At 44.2% G+C, this 26,837-nt stretch overlaps 1 protein-coding gene across 3 annotated transcripts in view; it reads left to right on the top strand.

Moving 5' to 3' along the window:
* mospd1 (motile sperm domain containing 1) overlaps positions 1 to 26,837 on the top strand; it is a 43,019-nt gene that overhangs the window by 13,063 nt on the left and 3,119 nt on the right. For 2 of the 3 annotated variants that reach the window (XM_048604969.1, XM_048604970.1), the window contains exon 5: positions 4,372 to 4,533. The exons of the other annotated variant lie outside the window; for it this stretch is intronic. In XM_048604969.1, coding sequence (XP_048460926.1) covers positions 4,372 to 4,533 — 162 coding nt within the window. The remainder of the gene's footprint in view (positions 1 to 4,371; positions 4,534 to 26,837) is intronic. 3 annotated transcript variants of the gene reach the window in all.

Here is a 26,837-nt window from a genome sequence, read left to right as displayed (position 1 = left end):
CCACATGCCCTCCACTCTCTGTGCAAAGAACCTACCTCTGACATCTCCCCTATACTTTCCTCAAATCAATTTTAAATTATGCCCCCTCGTAATAGTCATTTCCGCACTGGGATAAAGTCTCTGGCTATCCACTCTATGCCTCTCTTCATCTTGTAACCACAAGGCTGTGGGGGCTAGCTCATTGAGTACATTTAAGACTGAGATAGATAGGTTCTTGATTATCAAGGGTTATGGGGAGAAAGTGGGAGAATGGGGTTAAGAAACTTATTAGCCATGATTAAATGGCGGAGCAGGCTCAATGGGCGGAATGGCCTAATTTCTGCTCCTATGTCTTATGGTCATCCACTCCCTCCACCACTAATGCTCAGTAGCAGGAGTGTGTACTATCGACAAGATGCACAGCAGAAATTCACCAAAGATCCTCATTCAGCACTTTCAAACCCACAACCACTTCCAACTAGATGGACAAAGGCAGCAGATATATGGGAAGACCACCACCACCAAGCTACTTACCATCCTGACTTGGAAATATATCGCCGTTCCTTCACTGTCGCTGGGTCAAAATCCCGGAATTCCATCCCTAATGGCATTTGTGGGTCAAACTACAGCAGAGTTCAATGAGGCAGCTCACCACCACCTTCTCAAGGGCAACGAGGGAGGAGTAAGAAATGCTGGCCCAGCCAGCAACACCCACATCCCACAAACTAATAGAAAAAAAGACCTCAGATAGTAGAAACTGCCGATGCTGGGGTCTGAGATAACAAGGTGTGGAGCTGGATGAACACAGCAGGCCGGGCAGCATCAGAGGAGCAGGAAGGCTGACATGTCTGGTCTGGACCCTTCTTCAAAAATGGGGGAGGGGAAGGGGACTCTGAAATAAATAGAGAGGGTGGGCGGTGATAGAAGGTGGATGGTGGAGCAGATAAGTGGGAGAGAAGACGGACAGGTCAAGGAGGCGGGGATGAATTGTGGTCCTTGAAAAACAAGGGAGAAAAAAAAACCTCGACTTCCTGACCTGCAGACTGCAACCAGTAAGGATGGGTGACAACACCTCTTCCACAATAATCCTCAACACCAGTGCCCTGCAAGGCTGCACACTCAATCTTTGCTATGCTCCTATACACTCAACAGTTTGGCCAAACTCCGCTCTAACTCCATTTACAAATTTGCTGACGGCACCATCGTAGTGGATTGGATCTCAAACAACGACAAGACAAGAGTACAGGAAAGAGCTAGACAGCTTAGTGGGATGCTGTAAAGACATCAATCTCTCCTCCAACGTGAGCAAAGCGAAGGAGCTAGTTGTGAACTTTAGGAAACGGAGTGGAGGACACACCCCTGTCTGTATCAGTGGTGCTGAGGTGGTGGTGGTCAGTAGCTTCAGGTTCCTCAGAGTAAATACCTCCATCAGTCTGTCCTGGTCCATCCACACTGACACTACAGTCAAAAAAACACACCAATGCCTCTACTCCTACAGAAGGCTAAGGAAATATGGCACATCCCCAAGGAAACTTAGCAATTTTTACAGATGCACCATTAGAAACCATCCTATCTGGATGCATCACAACTCGGTATGGCAACTGCTCTCTGCTCAAGACTGCGAGATATAAGCGAGTTGTGAGTGCAGCCCAGTCCATCACGAAAACCAGCCTTTCATCCATTGACTCCGTCTACGTTTCCCACTGCCTCGGGAAAGCAGCTAACGTAATCAACAACCCCTCCCATCCCACTTATGCTCTCTTTCACCCTCATCCATCAGATCGAATGTACAAAATTTTGAAACATGTACAGACAATTTCAAGAACAGCTGCTTCCCCGTTGTTATCAAGCCTCCACATGGAGGAAGGGAACGTATATGAGATATGAGTTTGCAACTGTACTAAGGAAGGACAAGAAGCAGTTAAATCATAGTGAGGGAGTAGTTAATTAACAGGATGATCTAAATTTTGGTAAAGAGAAGATACAAACAATGCTGGCTGTGCTGAAAGTTGATATTTTGTTTGAGTTATTATTGTCACATATACCAAGATACAGTGAAAAATATAAAAACGGAAAGAACTGCGGATGCTGTAAATCAGAAACAAAACCAGAGTTGCTGGAAAAGCACAGCAGGTCTGGCAGCATCTGTGAAGGAAAAAACAGTTAACGTTTCGGGTCCGGTGACTCTTCCTCGGAAGTGGGGTTCTGAGGAAGGGTCACCAGACCCGAAACGTTAACTCTGTTTTTTTCCTTCACAGATGCTGCCAAACCTGCTGAGCTTTTCCAGTGAAAAATATAGTTTTGTTGCTAATTAGTTAAATCATACTTTAACTAGGGTATTAGTTAAAGGGTATTAGGGTATTAGAATCAGAATGTAGTGTTACAGCTGCAGAGAAAGATCAACTTTAATGTATAAGGCTTCAAAATCCGATGTGAAAGACAAGGACAACAGAAGCTGGAACACTACCAATGGCAAATTCTCCTCCCTGTCACATACCATCCTGACTTGGAACTGTATTGGTATGGTTTCACTGTCACTGGATCAAAATCTTGGAACTCTAATTCTAACCCTTTCTACCAGTGTGGGTTTATACCTACATTGGATAGACTACAGTTCAAGAAGGCAGCCAGTTAGGGATGGACAGTAAATATTGGCCTAGCTGGTGACATAGACATCCTCTACTCTCCCCATTAACTTGGCTATCTCAGGAGTTTAACTAGTTATTAGTCATTCAATAGTTTCTAGACCCTTCTAACTAGGACATAAAATGTCAACTGAACTCTGCTTTAAAGTGATATTTCTAATGAAATAAATGTTGGACTGAAAAAGATAGATGAGGATACCTTCTAGATGGCATGAAGTTATATACAGTGGATGACCCAAGAGACTTGGGAGTTCAGGTGCATCGTTATTTAAAATGCCACTAACAGGTGCAAAAAGTAATCAAGAAAACTGAGTGTTGACCTTGATATCTTGAGGACTAGAGTATAAGAGTACAGATGTTACGTTGTAACTATACAAAACCCAGATTAGACACACTTGGAGTATATGAACAGATCTGTTCACTACCTTAGGAAGGATGTATTGGCCTTGGAGGGAGTACAACATTAATTTACAAGAATGATACCTGGACTTCAGAGGTTAAGTTATGAGGAGAGATTATACAAATTAAACCTTTTTTCTCTAGAATTTAGAAGGTTAAAGGTGATCTGATCAATGTCATCAAGATAATAACAGGAAAAGACAGGGTATGTAAAAATATACTATTTACTCTGGTTGGAGGTTTTAGAACTGGGGGCATTGCCTACAAATTAGAGCCAGACTGTTCAGGAGACTGTTAAGAAGCAATTCTATACACAAAGGGTGGTAGAGGTTTGGAACTCTCTTCCACAAACTGCAGTTGATGCTAGATCAGTTGTTAATTTTAAATCCTTGATTGATAAATTTTGTTAATACATTTACTTAAGGATATGGGCAAAAGGTCACAGGCCACAAATCAGCTGTGATCTGATTGAATGGCAGAACAGACCTGAGGGGCTGAATGGCCTACTCCTCTTCCTGTGTTTCTATGAAATGCAATACAGTTGTGCACCCACAACTGCTAGATCCCTGTTTCTTACTTCTGTAAAAATGTAATTGCCTTTGTCATTTTTTTTGTGAGAAGTCATTGCTGTTTAAAAGCAAAATACTGCAGATGCTGGAAATCTGAAACAAAGAGTGCTGAAGAAACTCTAGGTCAGGCAGCATTATGGGAGTTAACGTTTCAAGTCCGATATGACTTTGGAACCGTTATTGTTTGCCTCTTTATGGGAACTGACTGCCTGCACTAAGTGAATACTGTCCTTAGCTGATCTTAAGTCTCAGTGATTTCATCTCTCCTGTGGAGTACAGATGCCATGGCACTCATAGCTGTCTTGAGTTTCACACAAGTGACTTCATGGCTGAGTTTCAAAAAGCTGTTCAACCATGAGAGACATAATAAGAACTCAACTTGGGTCTGGCCTTTGCATGACAATGTGCAGCAGTCATTGAATAGGGATGAGAAGTAACTATTGTGTTTCTATTTCTGCTAGCTCATGGCGTCTGTCATCAGCATTTGCTCAGAATTTTCTAGTGAGCGTCGTGCAGTTGTGTGCAAGGCCAGCTGAGGCTTTTTACTGCGTAAACACATCCTTCAAATAAAAAATGGTGGTGACTTTAAACATCACATTTGTGGAAATAATTGTTTTATCTTCGGTATGAGTGCTAACACAACCATTACAGGCCAGACCAGGAGATTCTCTACAGAGAAAATCAAGATCCTAGCATAAAATTAATGTTTTACCTCCTTGTGTCTCTGCTATATAGATCAATGATTCTGTATATCGCTCAATCATCTAATTAATTTTCAGAATCCAGAACTGCCTCTTCAGGACCGAGTTTACTTACAGTCTTCCTGGGAATCATCTGTATCATAGCATTAATGTTACCAACACTTGGGGAAGCTGAATCTCTGGTGCCTGTCTACCTCCACTTAAGTGTCAATCAGAAATTAGTCGCTGCTTATGTTTTAGGTAAGTACATTAACCAAAGAGTAGTAAATGAAATCAAGTGCTGACTGATCCTGAAGCAGTAGTTAAAGTCACAGATTCCATCTCAAAATATTCCTATGTCAGTGGTTCGCCACCCCCATACCTCTTCCCCGTTCCCCCCCCTCCACCTCCACTTTTCCTTCAGAGTAGTAGCCAGCATGGACACCCCCGTCAGTTTCAATAATCGTGGAACTCTGGCACCACATGTTTTGTATTTCCAGAAATGCAATAAGTGTTGCTTTCACTTTTCTCTCTATAATTAAACTTAGCAAGTAATTTTACATCAGAACGTTCTTCGTTCCATCTGGAAATGTGTTTGAAAATGGTTCTCTGATACTTTAAATATCACAAACCTGCAGCATTGAATATCATTAGAATTTCATTGTTCACTAGTCTTACCCATTGCACAATCGTGAGATTGTTGGATGTTTGCCTTTCGTGACATGATCGTAAAATTTTTCAGTGCCTGTAGGCCATTAGATCCATCGCCATTTTACCTGTAGTCCTACAATGAAAGCAAAATATTTGAAATTATGGCAAAACAACAATTTTAATAATCAGAAAAGATGGCATTAGTTCTTCCTAGGTATTTGCTGTGACCATTTTTTCTCGATTATGCCATTACAGTCTTTTGCCAAAATTCTCCTCACTGGGAAGTATCAAGTCTCATCCTAGCCGGAGAATTCAGGGGTGAAGGAGAATGAAATGTACAATTATTTGAAATGTTATTTGAAATGTTATTTGAAGCAGAGACTCTATCAAAAGGTATTGGATGTGGATTAGAATTGGGTAAAGAGAGCAGTGAGTTTGGAGCAGTTGCATTCAGATGTAGTGCTAGCTCTGGCAGGTGAGACTGAAAGTCCTTTGTTCTCTTTCCTCATTGATCCTCACCCCCACTGTAATGAGACATTCTCATGCTCTTCCTACTTTAGAGACTTCAGTACTTCTGTATATGAAGGTGGCAACCTCTTCCTGTCCCCAGTTGTTTAATAGTAAGATCTGCAACTAGTAACAGAAATTGAGAGCCGTTCAACAGCTTGAATTCTAAATCATTTCACACTTCAACAGATAATGTAAATGAACATTGGCCTTTCAGAAGTTCTGCCAGTGAGTTACAGGGTGCAAGGGTCATTAACATTGTTTAGGTGTCAGACATCTTCTTTGGCCGAAAATGAGCAAGCCCTGTGGTTTCTGTCCAGTCACCATTGTCATGCTAGTTCATTTGCGAAATAGAGTATGACAGCGAATATCCTCTTTCTGTTTGTTCAGTGATACAGTGGCAGCTTGTCTTAGTTTTTGGAGCTTGAGATTGTTCACATTAGCCTTTGTATCTGGGAAAACAAACATACCTCCCTAAATAATGATAAAAAGAAAATGCTGGAGAAATTCAGTAGATCCAGCAGCATCTGTTGAGAGAAAATTGAGTTAATATTGCAGATCAGAACTGAGGAATCTTGCAATAAAAATAGGTTTTGAACAAGTGAGGGGGAAAGACAAATGGGAAACTAATAGGTTGGATGTCAGAAGATTAAATGACAAAAAGTTTTGTGGTAATGAGTGGAGTAGCAGTCATCCACTGTGTGTTTGGGTCACGGTATATGTACGAGAGCACGTTGTAAGCAGAGAACACAGTAGACTAAATTGAAAGATGTCTCTAAGTTGCTGTTTCACTAGAAAGCAATGATTTTGGCCTTGAATGGAGAGAAGATAAAAGGGCAGATATTATATCTCCTGCGATTGCATAAAATGGTGCTAAAGGAAATGAAGAGGGTATTGGGGTGACTGAGAAGTGGCCCAGTGTAGTAAACGGTCTTTTTAATGTGCTGAAATGGGAGGCAGGTGATGACTAGTGGAAATCGAGAGGTTGATTCCTTGAACACAGCTGAAGGGATGTAAGGTAGGAACAAGAGAAATCTGTCATGGCTCAGTAAGCCTGGGAAAGGGATGAGAGCATGATTTCGATCGTAGCAGAGGGGCCTGTCGACCAGAATGGATAACGAATCCTTAACTTGACGAAAAAGGAAGACGTGTCAGTATGGTTGTTATGAAACGTACCTGATTGAACATTATGAAGACTGAGAAACTGGGAGAATGGAATGGTGTCTTTACAGGAAGTGCGATGTAGTCAGGGTCACTGTAGGAATAGTGAACATCATTAGTACAAAGCCTGTGCACAGAAATGAAGACCGAAGACAGTTGTGAGAGATGATCTAGACTCATGATGTAGAGTTCATTTGAGCGAGGCTTTTGAAAAAAAAGACCAGCAAGGGAAAGAAGACATTGGTAGGAGTAGTGTGCAGATCCAAAACAGTAGCCAAATTGTTGAAAAGGCTTTAAATCAGCAAATAATAGGAGCATGTAAAAAAATAGAGAACAGTTATGGATAACTTCAATCCTCATGTTGATTGGGTTAATCAAATTGGAAAGGGTAGTGCATTAAGGAGAATTTCCCAGAGAAATGTGAAGCCGACCGTGAAGCAGGCTGTCTTCGATCTGATAATGGGTAATGACACAGGTTTAATAAATTACCTTAGAGTATAAGATGTCTGAGGAAATAATGATCAGTTTGAGAGTGAGAAACTTATTGGTTTATCTTAATTTCATTCTAATTTTCTTTATTTAAGATAGCCCAGTTCACTTTAACTGACTCTGAGATTAGCAGGAAATACAATAAGCAAGCAGTGCCAGGCAGAGGTAATTCATGACACTCAGAAAAAGTACACCCTAGTAAGGAGGAAACATTCTAAGAGGGGAATAGACCAACCATGGCTAACCAAGGAAGTTAAGGAGAGTATTAAATTGAAAGACAAAGCATATAAGGAGGAAAAGACAGTGGTAGCCCCAAAGATTAGGATTAATTTAGGATTCAGCAAAGGACTGTATGTATAATAAATACAGAGAAAATAAACTAAAAGGGAAAACTAGCAAAGAATGTTAAAGTTGGCAATAAGGGCTTTTTTAAATGTAAAGGAAGAGACAGGTCAAATTGAACATAGACCCCTTTGAAAATGAATTTGGAAAGATAGTTGTGGGGAACAAGGAAATGGCAGAAGAGTTAAATAGATGTTGCATCAATCTTTATAGTGGAAGATACTTTGAATGTCCCATTAATAGTAAGAATATGGGGGAGGATTTAAGTGCCACCACCATCATTTGAGATGTACATTAGAAAAGCTAATGGGGCTAAAGGCAAATAACTGTTGTATTTGGACTTCCAGAAAGTGTTCAACAAGGTAACTCTCAAAAGATTGTTTTAAGGTAAGAACCCACAGTGTTGGAGGTAGTATATTGGCATAGATAGAGAATTGGCTCATGGGCAAGGAAACAGCGAGTGAGGATAAGGGTTGCTTTTTCTGGTTGATGACATGTTACCACTGGAGTTCCACAGGGATGACTGCTGGGACTGCAACTGTTTACAATATATATTAATGACTTGGAGAAAGGACATGAATGTACTGTAGCCACATTTGCAGACAACACAAAAATAGGTGGGAAGGCAGGTTGCAAGAGGGAACAAACAGTTCATCATCATCATCATAGAATCCCTACAGTGCGGCAACAGGCCCTTCAGCCCAACAAGACCACACCAACCCTCAGAGCATCCCACCCAGATCCATCCCCCTACCCTTTTCTCTGTAACACACCTAATCTACACATCCTAGAACACTATGGGCAATTTAGCATGGCCAGTGCACCTAACCTGCACATCACTGGACTGTGGGAGGAAACCGGAGCACCAGGTGGAAACCCATGCAGACACGGGGAGAATGTGCACACTCCACACAGACAGTCACCCGAGGGCGGAATCAAATCCGGGTCTCTGGCGCTGTGAGGCAGCAGTGCTAACCACTGAGCCACCGTGCCACCCATTCTGAGGAAGGGTACCTCCACCCAAAACGTTAACTCTGATTTCTGTCCATGGATGCTGCCAGACATGCCGAGCTTTTCCAGAATTTCTGTTTTTGTTTACCGAGAGATATTGATAGATTGTGTAAATGGGCAAAATGTTGGCAAATAGAGTATAATGTGGGAAAATGTGAAATTCATTTTGGAAAGGAGAACCAAAAACACTTAAATTGAGAAAAACTGCAGAAAGCTACAACACAAAGGGACTTGGGGATACTTGTAGATGTAACACAGAAAGCTATCACACTGGTGCAGCAGGTAATCAGGAAGGCTATTGGAATGTTAGCCCTTATTTCAAGGGGGTTGGAGTATCAGAGTAGGGAAGTCTTCCAGCAACTGTACAAAGTGTTGGTGAGACCACATCTAGAGTATTGTAAGTAGTTTTAGAACGTCGAATAGTACAGTACAGGAATAGGCCCTTAGGACCACCATGTTTGTGATAACTACGAGGCCGTTCTAAACTAACCCCACCTGCCAGCACGTGGTCCGTATCTCCATATTCCTTGCCTGTTCAGGTGTCTGTCTAAATGCTTCTTAAACTTAGTAACGTATCTGCTTCTACCACCTCATCTGGTAGTGCAGTTGAGGCACCTACCACCCTCTGTGTTTAAAAAAAAAAACTTGCCTTGCACATTTCCTTTATATTTCTCCCCTCCCAGCTTAAACCTATGCCCCTGGCATTTGATATTTCCACCCTCGGATAAGAACTCTGATTATCCATCCTATCCATGTCTCTCATAATTACATATGCTTCTAATGTTATATCTCTAATGTTCCAGTGAAGATAATTCAAGATTGTCCAACCTCTGCTTAATAGCTAATACACTCCAATCCAGGCAATATTCTGGTAAACTGCTTTCGCACCCTCTCCAAAGCCTGCACAACCTATAGGTGACCAGAAATGCGGACAGTGCTCCAAATGGGGCTTAACTAAAGTATTATACAGTTGCAACATAACTTGCTGACTTTTATACTCACTATCCCAACTGATGAAGGCAAATATGCCATATGCCTTCTTTACAATCTTATCCACTTGTGTTGCCACTTTCAGGGAGCTATGGACTTGCATCCCAAGATCCCTCTGTATATCAATGCTCCTAAGTGTCTAGCCATTTACTGTGTACTTTCTTGTTACGTTTGACCTCCCAGAATGCATCACTTCACACGTGTCCAGATTTAACTCCATCTGCCATTTCACCTACCAACTTTCCAGCCGATCTATATCCTGCTGTATCTTTTGACAACCTTCCTCGCTATCCACCTATTTTTGTATCGTCTACAAACTTACTGATCAGACCACCATTTTCGCCCAAAGTGTGTTTTATATACATAATACATCAACAGAGGCCCCAGTACTGATCGTTGTGGAACACCACTGGTCACGGGTCTCCAGTCTGATAAATGCCCCTCCACATCTACCCTCTGCCTTTTGTAACGAGGCCAATTTTGTATCTAACTTGCCAACTGACCATGGATCCCATTTCCTTTTAATCTTCTAGACCAGCCTACCATGAGGGACCTTGTCAAAAATTTTAAAGTCCATGTGGGCAACATCCACTAACCTACCTTCAACAAACATTGTCACTTCCCCAAAAACCTCCATCAGATTTGAGACAAGACCTCCCCTGCACAAAACCAGGCAGACTATCCTTAATAAGTCCGTTCTTTTCCAAATACAAGCAGATCTTGTCCCTAAGAAACTTCTCCAATAATTTCCATACTGCAGGTGTAAGGTTCACTAGTGTATAATTTCCTGGACTATCCCGTTGCCCTCCTTTAAACTAAGGAACAGCATTGACCATTTTCCATTTTTCTGGAACCGCGCCTGTGGCTAAAGAGGATACAAAGATCTCCATCAAGCGTCCATATTGCTGGACGGTTAATCTAGAAACTCAGCGAAAGTTCTGGGGCCGGGTTCAAATCCCGTTGCGGCAGATGTTGGAATTTGAATTCAATTTTAAAAAAGTCTGCACTTAAAAATCTGCTGATGACCGTCAAATCATTGATTGTCAGAAAAACCTACCTGGTTCACGAATATCCTTCGGGGAAGGAAATCTGCCATCCCCACGTGGTCTGGCCTACATGTGACATCACTGAAGTTGACTCTCAGTTGCCCTCTGAGATGGCCAAGCAAGCCATTCAGTTGTACCAATCAGTACAAAGTCTCAAAGAAATGAAACTGGACGGATCACCTGGCATCAACCTAGGCACCGGAAAAGTCAATGGCAGAAACAGCCCTGTTGACCCTGCAAAGTCATCCTCACTAACATCTGGGGTTAGTGCCAAAATTGGGAGAGTGGTCTCATAGACTAGTCAAGCAACAGCATGACATAGTCATATGGAGCCATACCTTATAGATGATGTCCCAGACACCACCACCACCATTCCAGGATATGTCCTGTCCCACTGACAGGACAGACCCAGCAGAGGTAGCAGCACAGTGGTACACAGTTGGGAGGGAGTTGCCCTGGGGGTCCCCAACATTGACTCCAGACCCCATGAAGAGGAGTTTGGGCCAAGTACTGTCAAATAGGACAAGATTAATTTAGGATATCTAGTGGGCATGGATGAATTGGATCAAAGGGTCTGTTTTCATGCTGTATGGCTCTATGACTCGTAAGTATCTTGGCTGCAGGTTAAATATGGGCAAGAAAACATCCTGCTGATTACCACATGCTGTCCTCCTGTGGCTGATGAATCGGTACTGCTCCATGTTGAATGACACTGAGGATGGCAAGGGCACAAAGTGTACTCTAGGTGGGGGATTTCATTGTTTACCACCAACAGTGGCTGGGCAGCACTATTACTGATCAAGTTAGACGGGTCCTTCAAGGCCTACCTGCTAGACTGGGTCTATGGTAAGTGGTGAGGGAACCAACAAGAGGGAAAAATATACTTGCCCTCAACCTTTTCAGTCCGTCAGCTGCTGACAATCTGTCCATGACAGTGTTGGTAAGAATGACCTTCACACAGTCCTTGTGGAGATGAAATCCTACCGTCACATTGAGAATGATCTCTATCATGTTATGTGACAATATCACCATGTTAAATAGAACAGACTTCAAACAGATCAGGCAACTGTCAGAGTGGGCATCCATGAGATGCTATGGGCCATCAATAGCAGCAGAATTGTACTCCAGCACAATCTGAAACCCCGTGGTCCGGCATAACCCCTACTCAACCATTACCATCAAGCCAGGGGATCAACCCCAGCTCAGTGGAGAGTGTAGGAGGGCATGCCAGGAGCAGCACCAGGTATACCTGAAAATGAGGTGTCAACCTGGTGAAGGTTGACAGAATACAGAATAAACCAAACAGAATAAGCAGCAAATGACAGACAGAGCCAAGTGATCCACAACCAATGGATCAAATCTAAACTCTGCAGTCCTGCCACGTCTGGTTGTGAATGGTGGTGAACGATTTAACCCACTCACTGGAGGAGGACGTTCCACAAAATCCCCATCCTCGATGATGGAAGAGTCCAGCACATCAGAGCAAAAGATAAGGCTGAAGCATTCGCAGCAATCTTCAGCCAGAAGTGCCAAGTGGATGATCCATTTTGGCCTCCTCCAGTGTTCCCCAGCATCAAAAATACCAGTCTTCAGCCAATTCAGTTCACTGCACGTGATATCAAGAAACGGTTGGAGACGCTAGATACTGCAAAGGCTACAGGTCCTGACAACATTCTGGCAATAGTACTAAAGACTTGTGCTCCAGATCTTACTGCTCCCCTAGCCAAGCTGTTCTAGTACAGTTACAACATCAGCATCTACCCAACAATGTGGAAAATTACCCAGTTATGTCCTGCACGTAAAAAGCAGGACAAATCCAACCAAGACAATTACTGCCCATCAGTCTATTCTCAATCATCAGTAAAGTGATGGAAGGTGTCATCACAGTGCTATCAAGCAGCACCTGCTCAGTGACACCCAGTTTGGGTTCCACCAGGGCCACTCAGCTCCTGACCTCATTACAGCCTTGGTTTTAACATGGATAAAAGAATTGATTTCCAGAGGTGAGGTGACAGTGACAGCCCTCAACATCAAGGCTGCATTCGATCGAATGTGACATCTAGGAGCCTTGGCAAAACTAGATTCAATGGGTATCAAGGGGCAAACTCTCTGGTGGTTGGAGTCATATCTGATACAGGAAGATAATCGTGGTTGTTGGAGGTCAGTCATCTCAGCAGTGGTTCCTCTGGGTAGTGTCCTCAGCCCAACCATCTTCAGCTGATTCATCAGTCACGTGTCCTCCATCATATGGTCAGAAGGATGGATGTTTGCAGACGATTGTACAATATTCAGCACCATTTGCAACTCCTCAGATAGTGAAACAGACCATGTTGAAATGCAACAAGATCTGGACAATATCGAGGTTTGGGCTGACAGTTGGCGAGTGACATTCGATGTTACCATCCCTGAATCCCCCAGCAGCAACATCCTGGAGTTGTCGTTGACCAGAAACTCAATTGGACTCGCCATGTAATCACAGCAGCTACAAGAGTAATTCAGAGGCTAGGAATACTGCGACGAGTAACTCTCCTCCTGACTCCCCAGAGCCTGTACCCCATCTAGAAGGCACAAGTCAGGAGTCTGTAGAATACTCCCCACGTGCCTGGACGAGTTCAGCTCCACAACACTCGAGAAGCTCCTCACCATCCAGGACAAAGCAGCCGGCTTGATTGGCACCACATCCACAAGCATCCACTCTCTCCACCACTATCTACAAAGATCCTCCGGCAGCATCTTCCAAACCCATACCACTCCCATCTCAAAGGACAAGGGCAGCAGATAAATGGAAACACCGCCACCTTCAAGTTTCTGCCCAAGCCACTCACCATCCTTATTTGAAAATATATTGCCATTAAATCATGGAATGCCCTCCCTAAGGGTATTGTGAGTCAACCCACAGCAAGTGGACTGCAGAATTCAAGAAGGCAGCTTGGCTCCACTTTCTCAAGGGCAACTAGGGATGGGAAATAAATGCTGGCCGGCCAGCCAGCGACGCCCACGTCCCACCAGTGATTTAAAATGAAGAAACCCTCCTGGATGTACTTAACAAATTCTGCTCCATTGGTGCCCCTGGAAATAAGGGAGCCCTAGTCAATATTGGGGAACTTCAAATTACCCACACAGACAATCCTGTGGTGTTTATATATTTCCATCATCTGCTTACCTATCTGTTTTTCTGTCTCTCGCTGGCTATTGGGAGGCCTATAATATTACCCCATCATAGTGATTGCATCTTATTCCTGAGTTCTACCCATATGATCTCGCTGGATGAGCCCCTCAAGATGTCCTCTCTTAGTGCAGTTTTGACATTCTCCTTAATCAGTAATGCAACTCGCCCCGTCCCTATTACGTTCCTCTGTATCTCGCCTGAAACATCTAAACTCTAGAACGATGAGCTGACAGTCCTGCCCTCCTCTCAACCATCTTAGTTCCTTGTACAAATCCAGCGTCTAAGCTCATCTTGGTTTTTCCTTTATTGAAAGAAGGTATTTTTATTGGAGATTTAATTAATGGCAGTTCAGAGGAGGTTCAGTGGCCTGGTCCCCAGTGAGATTCTTGCTCCCTGTGTGCGTGAGGGTGGAGGCTGTAGGGAGGATGAGCAAACTGACTGTAGCACTGTGGTACAGGGAGCCATTCCAGAGGTGGGGGAGAATGTAGTTCCATTCTGGGACATATAGTCAGGGGAATAGACACTGTTCTCTGTGGCCAGGATCAAGAGTCCCGAGGGCTACATTGCCTGCCTGGTGCCCAGGTTCAAGGTCTCTCATCTGGGCTGCAGAGGAACTTGGGAGAGTGAGGGGAAAGATCCATTTGTCTTTGTCCATGTAGATATCAATGATGTAGGTAGAAAGATGATAGAGGTTCTCCTGAGGGAAAATGAGCAGGTAAGGGCTAAATTAAAAAGTAGAACCAAAAAAGTAATGATCTCTAGATTACCACCTGACCCACGAGCAAACTGGTACAGCGTCATCAACATTAAAGAGATCAAGGCTTGGCTCAAAGATTGGTATGGGAGAAACTGGTTTGAATACATGGGACATTGGTACCAGTACTGGGAATGGAAGGATCTATTCCAATGGAATAGGCTCCAACTGAATCAGTGCAGGGACCAGAGGCCTGGTGAATTACATAATTAGGGCTATGGATGGACTTTAAACAATATGGGGTGTGGTGAGGGGGATGGGGGCATGGCTCAGTTGCATGGAAAAGGTTAACAGTGGGGGAAGGTTCAGCATAGAATCTCTACAGTGTGGGAGCAGGGCATTCAGCCCATCAAGTTCACACTGACCCTCTGAAGAGCATCCCATTCAGACCCACATCCCTACCCTGTCCCTGTAACCCTGCATTTCCCATGGCTAATCCAACTAGCCTGCACATTAATGGACATTATGGCCAATCCACCTAACCTGCATGTCTTTGGACTGTGGGAGGAAGCCCATATAGACGTTGGGTGAATGTGCAAACTCCAAGCAGATAGTCACCCGAAGCTAGAATTGAACCTGGGTCTCTGGCACTGTGAGGCAGCCGTGCTAACCACTGGGTCACTGTGCCCCACCCTCTTATTAAAGTTTCTAGAACAAGTAATAGGACAGAGTATGGAAAGGCACAACAGATAAGGGGATAAGTACGAAGCGGGGTGTGGGGTGTCATAACAGGACGGAGACTGTTGTACTTAAATGCATGCAGTAAAAAATAAAGGTAAATGAGCTTGTAGCACAGATTGAAATTACCAGGTAGGATGTTGTGGGTATCACAGAGATATGGCTGCAAGAGGATCAGGACTGGGAACTAAATAACCAAGGATACACTTCGTATCAAAAGGGTAGGCACATGGGTGGGGGAGGCGGGCTAGCCTTGTTAGTAAGAAATAAAATTAAATCAATAGCAAGAAGTGATAGAGAATCAGAAGGCCTAAATCTGTATGGGTAGAGTTAAGGAACCACAAAGGAAGAAAATACCCTGATTGGAGTTGTGTACGGGGCTTACAGTGGTCAGGGTGTGGAGAAGGAAATAAATCAGGGAATAGAAAAGGTATGTAAGAAAGGCAGTGTTACAGTAATCACGGAGGACCTCAGACAAGCTGGACATCATAGAATGAGTTCCCTGATTGGGGCTGTTAATCTGGTCCAATCAGGGGAGTTCTGCCTAACATAAAAAGGTTGAGTGTCAGAGATACTGACACTCTGGGGTGTGGCTTTATGAGGCAGTACTATAGTCAAGGACTGTTCACGTGTAAATAAGGGGTGACTTGGTGATGGGTTACTGGCCTCTCTGGAGTAAAGCACCATCCTGAAGAAACCCATTCGTAACAGTTGTGTTTGACTTCATAAGCATGACCTTACATCATGCCGTTATTTAGGAAGCTTGATTCATTTGAACCTGCTGTCAAGAACTGGGCCCAGTACGTGGAAAAAAATGGTCTAGATTTTCCACGTAAATGATATTGTGGCAGGTGAAAAACAATAAGTAATTCTCCTTTGAGCCAAAAAATCTGCAGATGCTGGAATCCAAGGTAGACAAACAGGAGGCTGGAAGAACACAGCAAGCCAGGCAGCATCTGGAGGAAAGGAGCAGTCACTGTTTCAGAAGGGTCCTGAATAAGGGTAATACTCGAAACATTGACTGCTCCTTTCCTGCAGATGCTGCCTGGCCTGCTGTGTTCTTCCAGCCTCCTGTTTGTCTACCAAGTATTTCTGTTGACAGCCTCTGGAGCTTCAACTTTTTCTGTGATTAGGAGCCTAATTTTCCTTTGGCACCAGACAGTCAAACCTTTCAAGAATTGACTGACATAATTAAGCATTAGTACGACCCCAAGTCGCCTCCAATTCTGAGATGCTATTGCTTTTACCCAGCAATGCAAGATCCAGGAGAATCCATATCGGGGTTTGTGAGTAGATTAAGATGACTGGCAGAAGCCTGTGAATTTGGTTGAACCTTTAACAAGATACTTCAAGACCACCTGGTATGTAGGATTAATGATGTAACTATGCAAAAACACCTGCTAGTTTAAGCCCCACTGGACTTAAAGCCAGTTGTAGTGCCTGTTTGATCATTGGTAAATGTGGCGAGTGGAGCATGTGAGTTGCAGGGTATTCTGATGGAAGTGGCCACCCTTGCCAGGTCACTGAGCTTGGAGAATACCATTTGACTGCAGACAGACAATTACATAGTGTGACTCAGGGCATATCCCGATCAGAGGAATTCTAGGCGCAGCCAGACCCAAAACAAAGCCAAGCCTCTGCCAAACAGTTAAAATATTCTTCAGGATTCTGGGCATCAAGACAATGTAGTTGTTGCTGGTATGTGGACACAAGACAGCAAAAGAGTTCCACTGGATGTGAACTGAGTAAGAGAACTCAAAGGCTGGTGTCCAGAAGAGTACACACCCTGGAAAGTCCACCTAGGTCTGGTTTGGAACAGTTAAGTTGTTTAGCAACATCCAAATCAGAGCTAGTCAAGATAAACATCTAGTTAAATGATCACGTGGTTCTGATGGAGGTCCATACCGGTAATGATGTAGCATTGATCGCAGAACCAGCCTTTAACAAAATTTGCTCTGGACTCAAGCCTTAACTTTGCGCAAGATGTCAGCTCGGCTGAGAACTTATACTGAGGAACCTTTACAGATTAAGGGTACTACTTCAGTTCTGGTCTCACATGAAAAGCAGCTGGTTCAGTTACCAGTGACTGTAGGAAAAGGTTCAGGCCTAAGCTTGATGCGGTGAAGTTGGTTGCATGAGATTCACCTCGATTGGCTCAACATTTATCAGTTAGAAAATGGCTGCCAGAGTGAAGTCCTAGTTAAATACCCTGAAGTCTAAGGCCACCTTGCATGTTGACCAGGAACCAATTCTGTCATTATACAAGGCCCACCCAGTGCCATTTGTCTTGCATGCAAAAATAGAGGCAGAAATCAGAAGGCTGGAAAGTGGAGGAATCACCAAACCAGTCCAATGTCCAAGATGGTCAGCATTAGTCATGTTGATTTTGAAGCCACAGTTTGCCTTTGTAGGGATTTTAAACAAACAGTAAACTGTTTTTTGCAGCTGGATAAATACTGAGGCCCTCGGATAGAGGATTTATACGCAAAGCTGGCAGTGGAGTTGCCATTCACAAAGCTGGCCTTGAGCCACGCTTACTTTCAATTGTGGCTAGACCAGCATTCCCAGAAGTATGCTACAAATAGTATCCATTAGGGCTTGTTCCATTATACGAGACTGCCATTTGGGGTATTGTCAGCCTGTTCAATTTTTCAGCGGATGATGGAGAACCTTTTGCAAGTTCTACCTCAGGTCACTATGTACCTAGATGACATTCTGTTAAAAGGGAAAACCAATGAGGAACGTTTAGAGAACTTGGATATAGTCCTAAGGCATTTTTCCAATGCAAATTTATGCCTAAAAAGGGAAAAATATGTGTTCCAGGACTCCCAAATGACCTACTTGGGCTATAGAGTTGACAAGACCAGGTTACGCCCATTGGAAGGAAAAGTGAGGGTGATCAAAGATGCCCTGACTCCCATGTAGTCCAGAGCTTAGGTAATTCCTTGGGCTGGTAAATTATTATGATAAATTCATGTGTAATGTGGCATCCTGGCACCTTTGCATCAACTTCTAAAAAGTGGTCAGCCTTGGAAATGGTTCTATATTCAGGCCCTAACTTTCATTGAAGTAAGGAAACAGCTATCATCCTCGGAAGTGTTGGCAGACTATGATCCCAAGAAAGATCTGGCATAAGGGTGGCATTAGTTCATAGGTGGCCCAGTGGAGGTAAATGCCCAATAGCTTATGTATCCAGGACTTTGGCTAATGCAGAGTGTAAATACACCCTGATAGAGAAAGAAGGATTGGCAGTCAAATTCTGAGTCAGGAAGTTCCACCAAATACTTTATGGACAAAAATTCATGATAATCACTGACCACAAATACTTGCTTGGTCTGGTTAAAGAGAATAAGGCTGTGCCACCCATAGCGTCAAGCCACATTTAGCAGTGGGCTCTAATACTAAGTGCATACAAGTTACAACCCGTTCCGGGATACCAAGTAGTGAATGCAGATGAATTGAACCATCTCCCATTAGCACATACAGCGCTGGTGATCCCCCCCTATTGGAAGAGTTTGTAATAATATTAAATTTTCTGGACACCCTCCCAGTTATAGGTAACAGTATCAGACTTTGGATGCAAAGATCCAGTTATTTCCAAACTGAAACAGCTGGTATTAGTGGGGGAACCAAGGGACCTTCACAACTAGAAGTCAAATCTTTTAGGACCCGGAGAAACAAGCTCACAGTAAAGGACGGTGTATTGTTGGGGATAAGCAAGAGTGATTGTCCTCAGCAAAGGTTGCCATAAAATGCTGTCTGAACTCCACCAGGGCCATCCAGGGATCTCTGAAATGAAGATGTTGACGAAAATTTATGTTTGGTGGCCAGGCTTAGGCATAGACATAGCCATGTTTGTGGGGCAGTGCCCACAGTATCAACAAGGACAAAAATTACCACTAGCAGTTCCCTCACATCCATGGGAATAGCCGGGTAAACCTTGGATTTGGTTGTACATCCTTTTTATAGGTTCAGTGTTCTTAGTCATTGTAGACGACCTCTCAATGATTGGCATTTATAGGGTCCATTCATCAAAAACATGGACGATGTTAGAAAAACTGAGCACATCTTTCAAAATACACAGAGTCTCGGTCACAGATAATGGGCCATCGTTTACCAGTGGGGAATTTGGTTATTTCTTAAAGTTGAATGGGATTCGACATATTAGGCCAGCCTCATATCAGCCATCATTGAATAGCCTGGCAGAGAAAGCAGCCCAAAGTTTGAAGGTTGGCTTGAAGAAAGCCTACAGCCTTGCTAGTTACCAAGCTGTCATGGTTCCTGTTTGATTATAGGACCACCCCACATACAGCTACAGGGGTAACACCAGCAGAGTTGCTAATGGGTAGAAGGCTCCAACCAAGGTTAGGTCTGATCTTTCCAATTCCTTTTGGGGTGGGGGAGGGGAGTGAAATGGCATCAGGAACTCCAGTGACTCAAAACCCAAGACTCTGTCAAGCGAGACAGTTTGATATAGTGGGTAAAGTTTTATATAAGAATGACAGAAATGGCCCTGCATGGGTAAGAGGGATGGACAACATGAGGTCAGGGTCAGCGACATATAAAATTCAGGTGGGTGTGATGGTCCTGAATAAGCATGTGGACCATATGAAAGCTGCAAATTCTTAAATGGTGCAGGAGCAAAACATGCCGCGCCTCTCAGAACCTAAAGAAATGTTGCCCAGCCTCGTGGATTCTCCCTCTCCATCGAACATTGATGAGTCCTGAATCAGAAATGGACATGACGGAAGTATGCAGGTGCGTGTATGGAACAAGCTGCCAGAGGAAATGGTGGAGGCAGGTGTAATTACAATATTTAAACGGCATCTGATAGGTATATAAATAGGAAGGGTTTAGAGGAATACAGGCCAAATGCCGGCAAATGGGACTACGTCAGATTGGGATGTCTGGTTGGTGCAGACAAGTTGGTCCAAAACATCTGTTTTCATGTTGTATGAATCTAATGCCTTTGCTGTTGGAAGAAGAGAGTGAAATTCTGCCAAGGTGCACCTGACACAAGAGGCAAGCTCCAGTATGTCATGCACCACCTGTGCCAGGGGGAGGCGATGGCCCAGTGATATTATCACTGGACTGTTAATCCAGAGACCCAGGTAATGTTCTGGGGACCTGAGTTAGAATCCCACCACGGCAGATGAATTCCATAAATATCTGAAATTAAGAATCTAATGATGACCATGAATCCATTGTCGAATGTCAGAAAATCCCATCTGGTTCACTAATGTCCTTTAGGGAAGGAAACTGCCATCCTCATCTGGTCTGGCCTACGTGTGATTCCAGACCCATAGCAATGTGGTCGACTCATGACTGCCCTCTGGGCAATTAGGGATGCACAATAAATGCTGCCTAACCAGCGATGCCTTCATCCTATGAATGAACAAAGAAAAAAACGTCAAGCCAGAGGAGGCTGACTCCAGGATAAAATGCCCCAGGAGACTCTCCAAGAAGAAGAGCCGGCCTGTGTCTGCAGATTCAGAGTTGGGGGGATGTAGTTATTGTAATGAGGTCAGCCAGCTGGACCTCATAGAATATGAGTTCCCTGATTGGGGGGGTTGTTAATCTGGTCCAATTAACGAGTCCTGGCTGACATAAAAAGGTTAAATGTTAATGATACTAACAGAGATATTACGAACTGCAGATGCTGGAGAATCTGAGATAACGAGGTGTAGAGCTGGATGAACACAGCAGGCCAAGCAGCATCAGAGGAGCAGGAAAGCTGACGTTTTGGGCCTAGACCCTTCTTCAGAAATTTCTGCTTGGCCTGCTGTGTTCATCCAGCTCTACACCTTGTTATATCAGTGATACTAACTTTCTGGTTTTTGACTCTGTATGAGGCAGTGCTATAGTGAACGATTGTTCATGTGTAAATAAAGGATGACTTGGTGATGGGATACCAGCCTCTGTGGAATTATTTCTTCCATGATGTGGTTTTTTGGAGCAGCTTGTAGTAGAGCCCACTAGGGAACAGAAAATTCTAGATTTGATGATGTGTAATGGGGTAGACTTGATTAGGGGGCTTAAGGTGAGGGAACTCCTAGGGGGCAGTGACAAAAGAACGATAGAATTCACCCTGCAGTTTGAGAGGGAGAAGCTGGAATCACTGTTATAATTGAGTAAAGGTAACTACAAAGACATGAGGGAGGAGCTGGCCTGAGTCCATTGGAAGGGCAGCCCAATGGTGAAGCAGCAATGGCAGGAGTTATTGGGCTTAATTCAGGAGGCATAGCAGAAATTCATCCCAAGGAAGAAGATACACACTAAGGGGAGGATGAGGCAACAATGGCTGACAACGGAAGTTAGGGACAGCATAAAAGGAAAAGCATATGAAGTAGTGAAGATTAGTGGGAAGCCTTTAAAAACCAGCAGAAGTTAACTAAAAATACAATAGGAGGAGAAGAAGGTAAAATATGAGAGTAAGCTAGCTGCTAATATAAAAGAAGATTGCTAAAGTTCTTTTAGATATCTAAAACGTAAAAAAGGCAAGAGTGGACATTGGACCACTGGAAAATGAGGCTGGAGAATTAGTAATGGAGAACAAAGAAATTGCAGAAGAACTGAATAGGTATTTTGCATCAGTTTTCACAGTGGAAGACACCAACATCATTCCAGAATTTTGAGAGTCGAGGGCAGAGGTGAGTGTGGTGACTGTCACTAAGAGAAGAGTCTGGGGAAACTGAAAGGTCTGAAGGTGGATAAATCACTGGGATCAGGTAGACTACACCCAGATTCTGAAGGAGATAGCTGAGGAGATTGTAGAGGCATTGGTGGTGATCTTTGGAGTCCGGGAGAGTCCCAGAGGACTGGAAAATGGCAAATGTCACACCCCTGTTTAGGAAGGAAGGGAGGAAGAAGACAGGAAACTACAGGCTGATTAGACTGACCCTGATTGTTGGTAAGATTTTGGAGTCCATTATTAAGGATGAAATTGTGGAGAACTTGGAACTGTGTGGTAAAATAGGGCTGAGTCAGCACGATTTTGTCAAAGCAGGGGGGCAGTGTCATGCCTGACAAATCTGTTAGAATTCTTTGAGGCGGTAAAATGCAAGTTAAACAAAGGGAAGCCAGTGGACATGATCTGTTTGGATTTCCAGAAGGCCGCATAGGAGGCTGCTAAATAAGATAAGACCCCTTGGATAGAGGATTAGTTGACTGGCAGAACACAGAGCAAAGGGATAAAGGGATCTTTTTCAAGTGGAGTTCAGCATGGGCCAGTGTTGGAACCGCAGCCATTCACATTATGTGCTAATGATCTTGATAAAGGAACTGAGGCATAGTTGCTAAGTTTGCAAAGGACACAGGTGGAGGAACTTGTAGTGTTAAAGAAGTGGGGAAGGCTGCAGAAGGAGCTGTACAGGCTAGAAAAGTGGGTAAAGAAGTGGCAGATGGAATACAATACAGGAAAGTGTGAGGTTATGCACTTTGGTAGGAAGAATAGAGGAAAGTGCTTCAGAACTCTGAAGCACAGAGAGGCTTAGAAATCCCAGTTCAGGATTCTCTTAAGGTTAACATGCATGTTCAGTTGGCAGTTAGGAAGCTAAGGCTGTATAAGGCTCTAGTTAGACAAATTTGGAATATTGAGATCATTGTGGGCCCTGTATCTAAGGAGGGATGTGCTGGTATTGGAGGGGCTCCAGAGGAAGTTCACAAGAAAGATCCTGGGAATGGAGAGCTTATCATATGAGGAGCGCTTGAAGACTCTGGGTCTGTGCTTGATGAAGTTTAGAAAAATGAGGGAGAATCTGATCGAGGCATACATAATACTGAGGGGCCTGGATAGAGTGGATGTGGAGAAGATGTTTGCACTCGAAGGAAAGTCTAGGACAAAAGGGCACAGCCTCAGTGTGAAGGAATGATCCTTTAGAACTGAGATGAGGAAGAATTTCTTCAGCCAGAAGGTGGTGAATCAATGGAGCTCATTGCTGCAAGAACTGTGCAGGCCAAGTCATTGAGTATATTTAAGACAGAGATAGATAGGTTCTTGATCAGTAAAGGGATCAAGTGTTATGGGGAGAAGGCAGGAGAATGGAGTTGAAAAACATATCAGCCATGATTGAATGGCAGAGCAGGTTCAATGGGCCAAATGGCCTAATTCGGCTCCTACATCGTACGGTCTATTTTAGGTCTTCAGATAGAGGCAGTATATCGATTTTGCTCAATGCTAATCACTAGTTCTAGCTTGGGAAATGTGGTTGAAATCAAGAATACAGTGCCTAACCGAATTTCTGGCCTTACTAAACTGCAGTGAATTTTAGAAATTTTACATTAAGGAAATATGAAGCATAGAATGCATGCAAGATTCATCAAAGATATGGAGTTTGAATCTTGCAGCAGTTTCTGGGACCTGTCAAGTTCTACCAAATGTGTTGGGAAATCTCAAACCTTGCTTCATGAATCAGTTAAATAATTCAGATTGATTATTTCCTTGGGCTGCCTCTAACTATTTATTGTCAGTCACATTGTATCCATGTGTGTATAAATCACTTTGCAGAGGAGAAAGTAATCAGCAGGTGGTGAAATTTGAATTCAGTTTTAAAAATCTGGAATTAAGAATCTAGTGATGACCTTGAAACCATTGTTGATTGTTGGAAAAACCCATCTGGTTCATTAACGTCCTTCAGGAAAGGAAATCTGCCATTCTCACCTGAAATTGCCGAGCAAGCAACTCAGTTGTACCAATCGCTACAAAGTCTCAATGAAATGAAACTGGACGGATCACCTGGCATCGACCTGGGCACCGGAAAAGACAATGGCAGAAACAGCCCTGTTGACCCTGCAAAGTCCTCCTCACCTAACATCTGGGGGTTAGTGCCAAAATTGGGAGAGCTGTCTCACAGACTAGTTAAGCAACAGCCTGACATAGCCATACTCACAGAATCATACTTTACAGACAGTGTCCCAGACACCACCATCACCATCCTAGATATGTTCTGTCTCACCAGCAGGACAGACCCAGCAGAGGTGGTAGCACAGTGGGATACAGCCAGGAGGGAGTTGCTCTAAGAGTCCTCAACATTAATTCCGGACCCCATGAAGTCTCATGGCTTCACATTAAACATGGGCAAGGAAACCTCCTGCTGATTACCATATACCGTCCTTCCTCAGCTGATGAATCAGTACTCCTCCATGTTGAACAACACTTAGAGGAAGCACAAGGATGGCAAGGGCACAAAATGTACTCTGGCTAGGAGATTTCACAGTCCACCACCAAGAGTGGCTCAGCAGCTGTACTGCTGATCGAGCTAGTCGGGCCCTAAAGGACATAGCTGCTAGCTGGGTCTGCGGCAGATGGTGAGGGAACCAACAAGAGGGAAAAACATACTTGACGGTCATCCTTTCCAATCTGCCAGCTGCAGTTGCATCTGTCAATGACAGTATTAGTAAGAGTGACCATCACACAGTCCTTGTGGAGATGGAATCCCACCTTCACATTGAGAATAACTTGAATCGTGTTGTGTGGCACTATCACCGTGCTAAATGGGACAGACTTCGCACAGATCTAGCATCTCAAGACTGGGCATCCATGAGGCGCTGTGGGCCATCCACAGTAGCAGAATTGTACTCCAGCACAATCTGTAACCTCATGGCTTAGCATATCCCCCACTCAACCCTGGTTCAATGGAGAGTGCAGGAGGGCGTGCCAGGAGCAGCACCAGAAGATGAGGTATCAACCTGGTGAAGCTGCCAAACAGCGAAAGCAGCAAATGATAGACAGAGCTGAGTGATCCCACAACCAAAGGAACAGATCTAAGCTCTGCAGTCCTGCCACGTCCGGTTGTGAATGGTGGTGGACAATTAAACGACTCACTGGAGGAGGGGGCTCCACCAATATCCCCATCCTCAATGATGGAAGAGCCCAGCAAATCAGTGCAAAAGATAAGGCTGAAGCGTTCGCAGCAATCTTCAGCTAGAAGTGCCGAGTGGATGATCCATCTCGGCCTCCTCCTGTGGTCCCCAGCATTAGATACTAGTCTTCAGCCAATTCGGTTCACTCCACATGATATCAAGAAATGGTTGGAGACACTGGATACTGCAAAGGCTACGGACCCTGACAACATTCCAGCAATAATACTGAAGATTTGTGCTCCAGAACTTGCCGCTCCCCTAGCCACGCTGTTCCACTACAGTTACAACACTAGTATCTACCCGGCAGTGTGGAAAATTGCCCAAGTATGTCCTGTACATAAAAAGCAGGACAAATCCTACCCGGCCAATTACCGCCCCATCAGTCTACTCTCAATCATCAGTAAAGTGATGGAAGGTGTCATCAATAGTGCTATCAAGCAGTACCTGCTGAGCAATAACCTGCTCAGTGACGCCCAATTTGGGTTCTGCCAGAGCCACTCAGCTCCTGACCTTATTACAGCCTTGGTTTCAAGGCTGCATTCGACCGAGTGTGGCATCAAGGAGCCCTAGCAAAACTGGAATCAATGGGCATCAGGAGCAAACTCGCTGCTGGTTGCAGTTATACCTGACACATAGGAAGATGGTCGTGGTTGTGGGAGGTCAATCATCTCAGCACCAGGACATCTCTGCAGGAATTCCTCAGGGTGGTGGCCTAGGCCCAACCATTTTCAACTGCTTCATCAATGACTTTCCCTCCATCATAAGATCAGAAGTGGGGATGTTCACTGATGATTGCACAACATTTAGCACCATTTGCCACTCCACAGATACTGAAGCAGTCTGTGTTCAAATGCAACAAGATCTGAACAATATCCAGGCTTGGGCTGACAAGTGGCAAGTGACGTTCCTGCCACATAAATGCCAGGCTATGACCATCACCAATGAGAGACAATCTAACCACCGTCCCTTGACATTCAATGGTGTTACCATTACTGAATGCCCCATTATCAACATCCTAGGAGTTTTCATTGACCAGAAACTCAACTGGACTCACTACATTAACAGAGTGACTACAAGAGCAGGCCAGAAGCTAGGAATACTGCAGCGAGTAACTCACCTCCTGACTCCTCAAAGCCTGTCCACCGCCTACAAGGGACAAGTCAGGAGTGTGATGGAATATTCCCCACTTGCCTGGATGAGTGCAGCCAACATTCAAGAAGCTTGACACCATCCAAGACAAAGCACCACATCCACAAACATCCACTGCCTCCACCACCGACACTCAGTAGCAGCAGTTTCTACAAGATGCACTGCAGAAATTCACCAAAGATCCTCAGGCAGCACCTTCCAAACCCACAACCACTTCCATCTAGAAGGACAAGAGCAGCAGACATATGGGATGGGAACACCACCACCTCCAAGCCACTTACCATCCTGACTAGGAAATATATCGCTGTTCTTTCACTGTCGCTGGGTCACATTCCTGGAATTCCCTGCCTAATGGCATTGTGGGTCAACCCACAGCAGGTGGACTGCAGCGGTTCAAGAAGGTAGCTCGCCACCACCTTCTCAAGGGCAATTAGGAATGGGCAAGAAATGCTGGCCAGCCAGCGACACCCACATCCCACAAATGAATAGAAAAATAACACCACCATCACCAATCCCGGATATGTCCTGTCCCACCAGCAGGACAGACCTAGCAGAGGTGGTGGCACAGTGGTATACAGTCAGGAGGGAGTTGCCCTTGGAGTCCTCAACCTTGACTCTGGTCCCCATGAAGTCTCATGGCTTCAGGTTAAACATGGGCAAGAATCTCTTCACAGATGATGCCAGACTTGTTGAGTCTTTCCAGCACTTTGTATTTTAATTTCAGTATTCTGTCAACTGCAGTATTTGCTTTTGTAAC

Source organism: Rhincodon typus, chromosome 14 (genome assembly GCF_021869965.1).
Source record: "Rhincodon typus isolate 14 chromosome 14, sRhiTyp1.1, whole genome shotgun sequence".
Taxonomy (NCBI): Eukaryota; Metazoa; Chordata; class Chondrichthyes; order Orectolobiformes; family Rhincodontidae; genus Rhincodon; species Rhincodon typus.
This window is presented reverse-complemented; position numbering and strand designations above follow the sequence as displayed.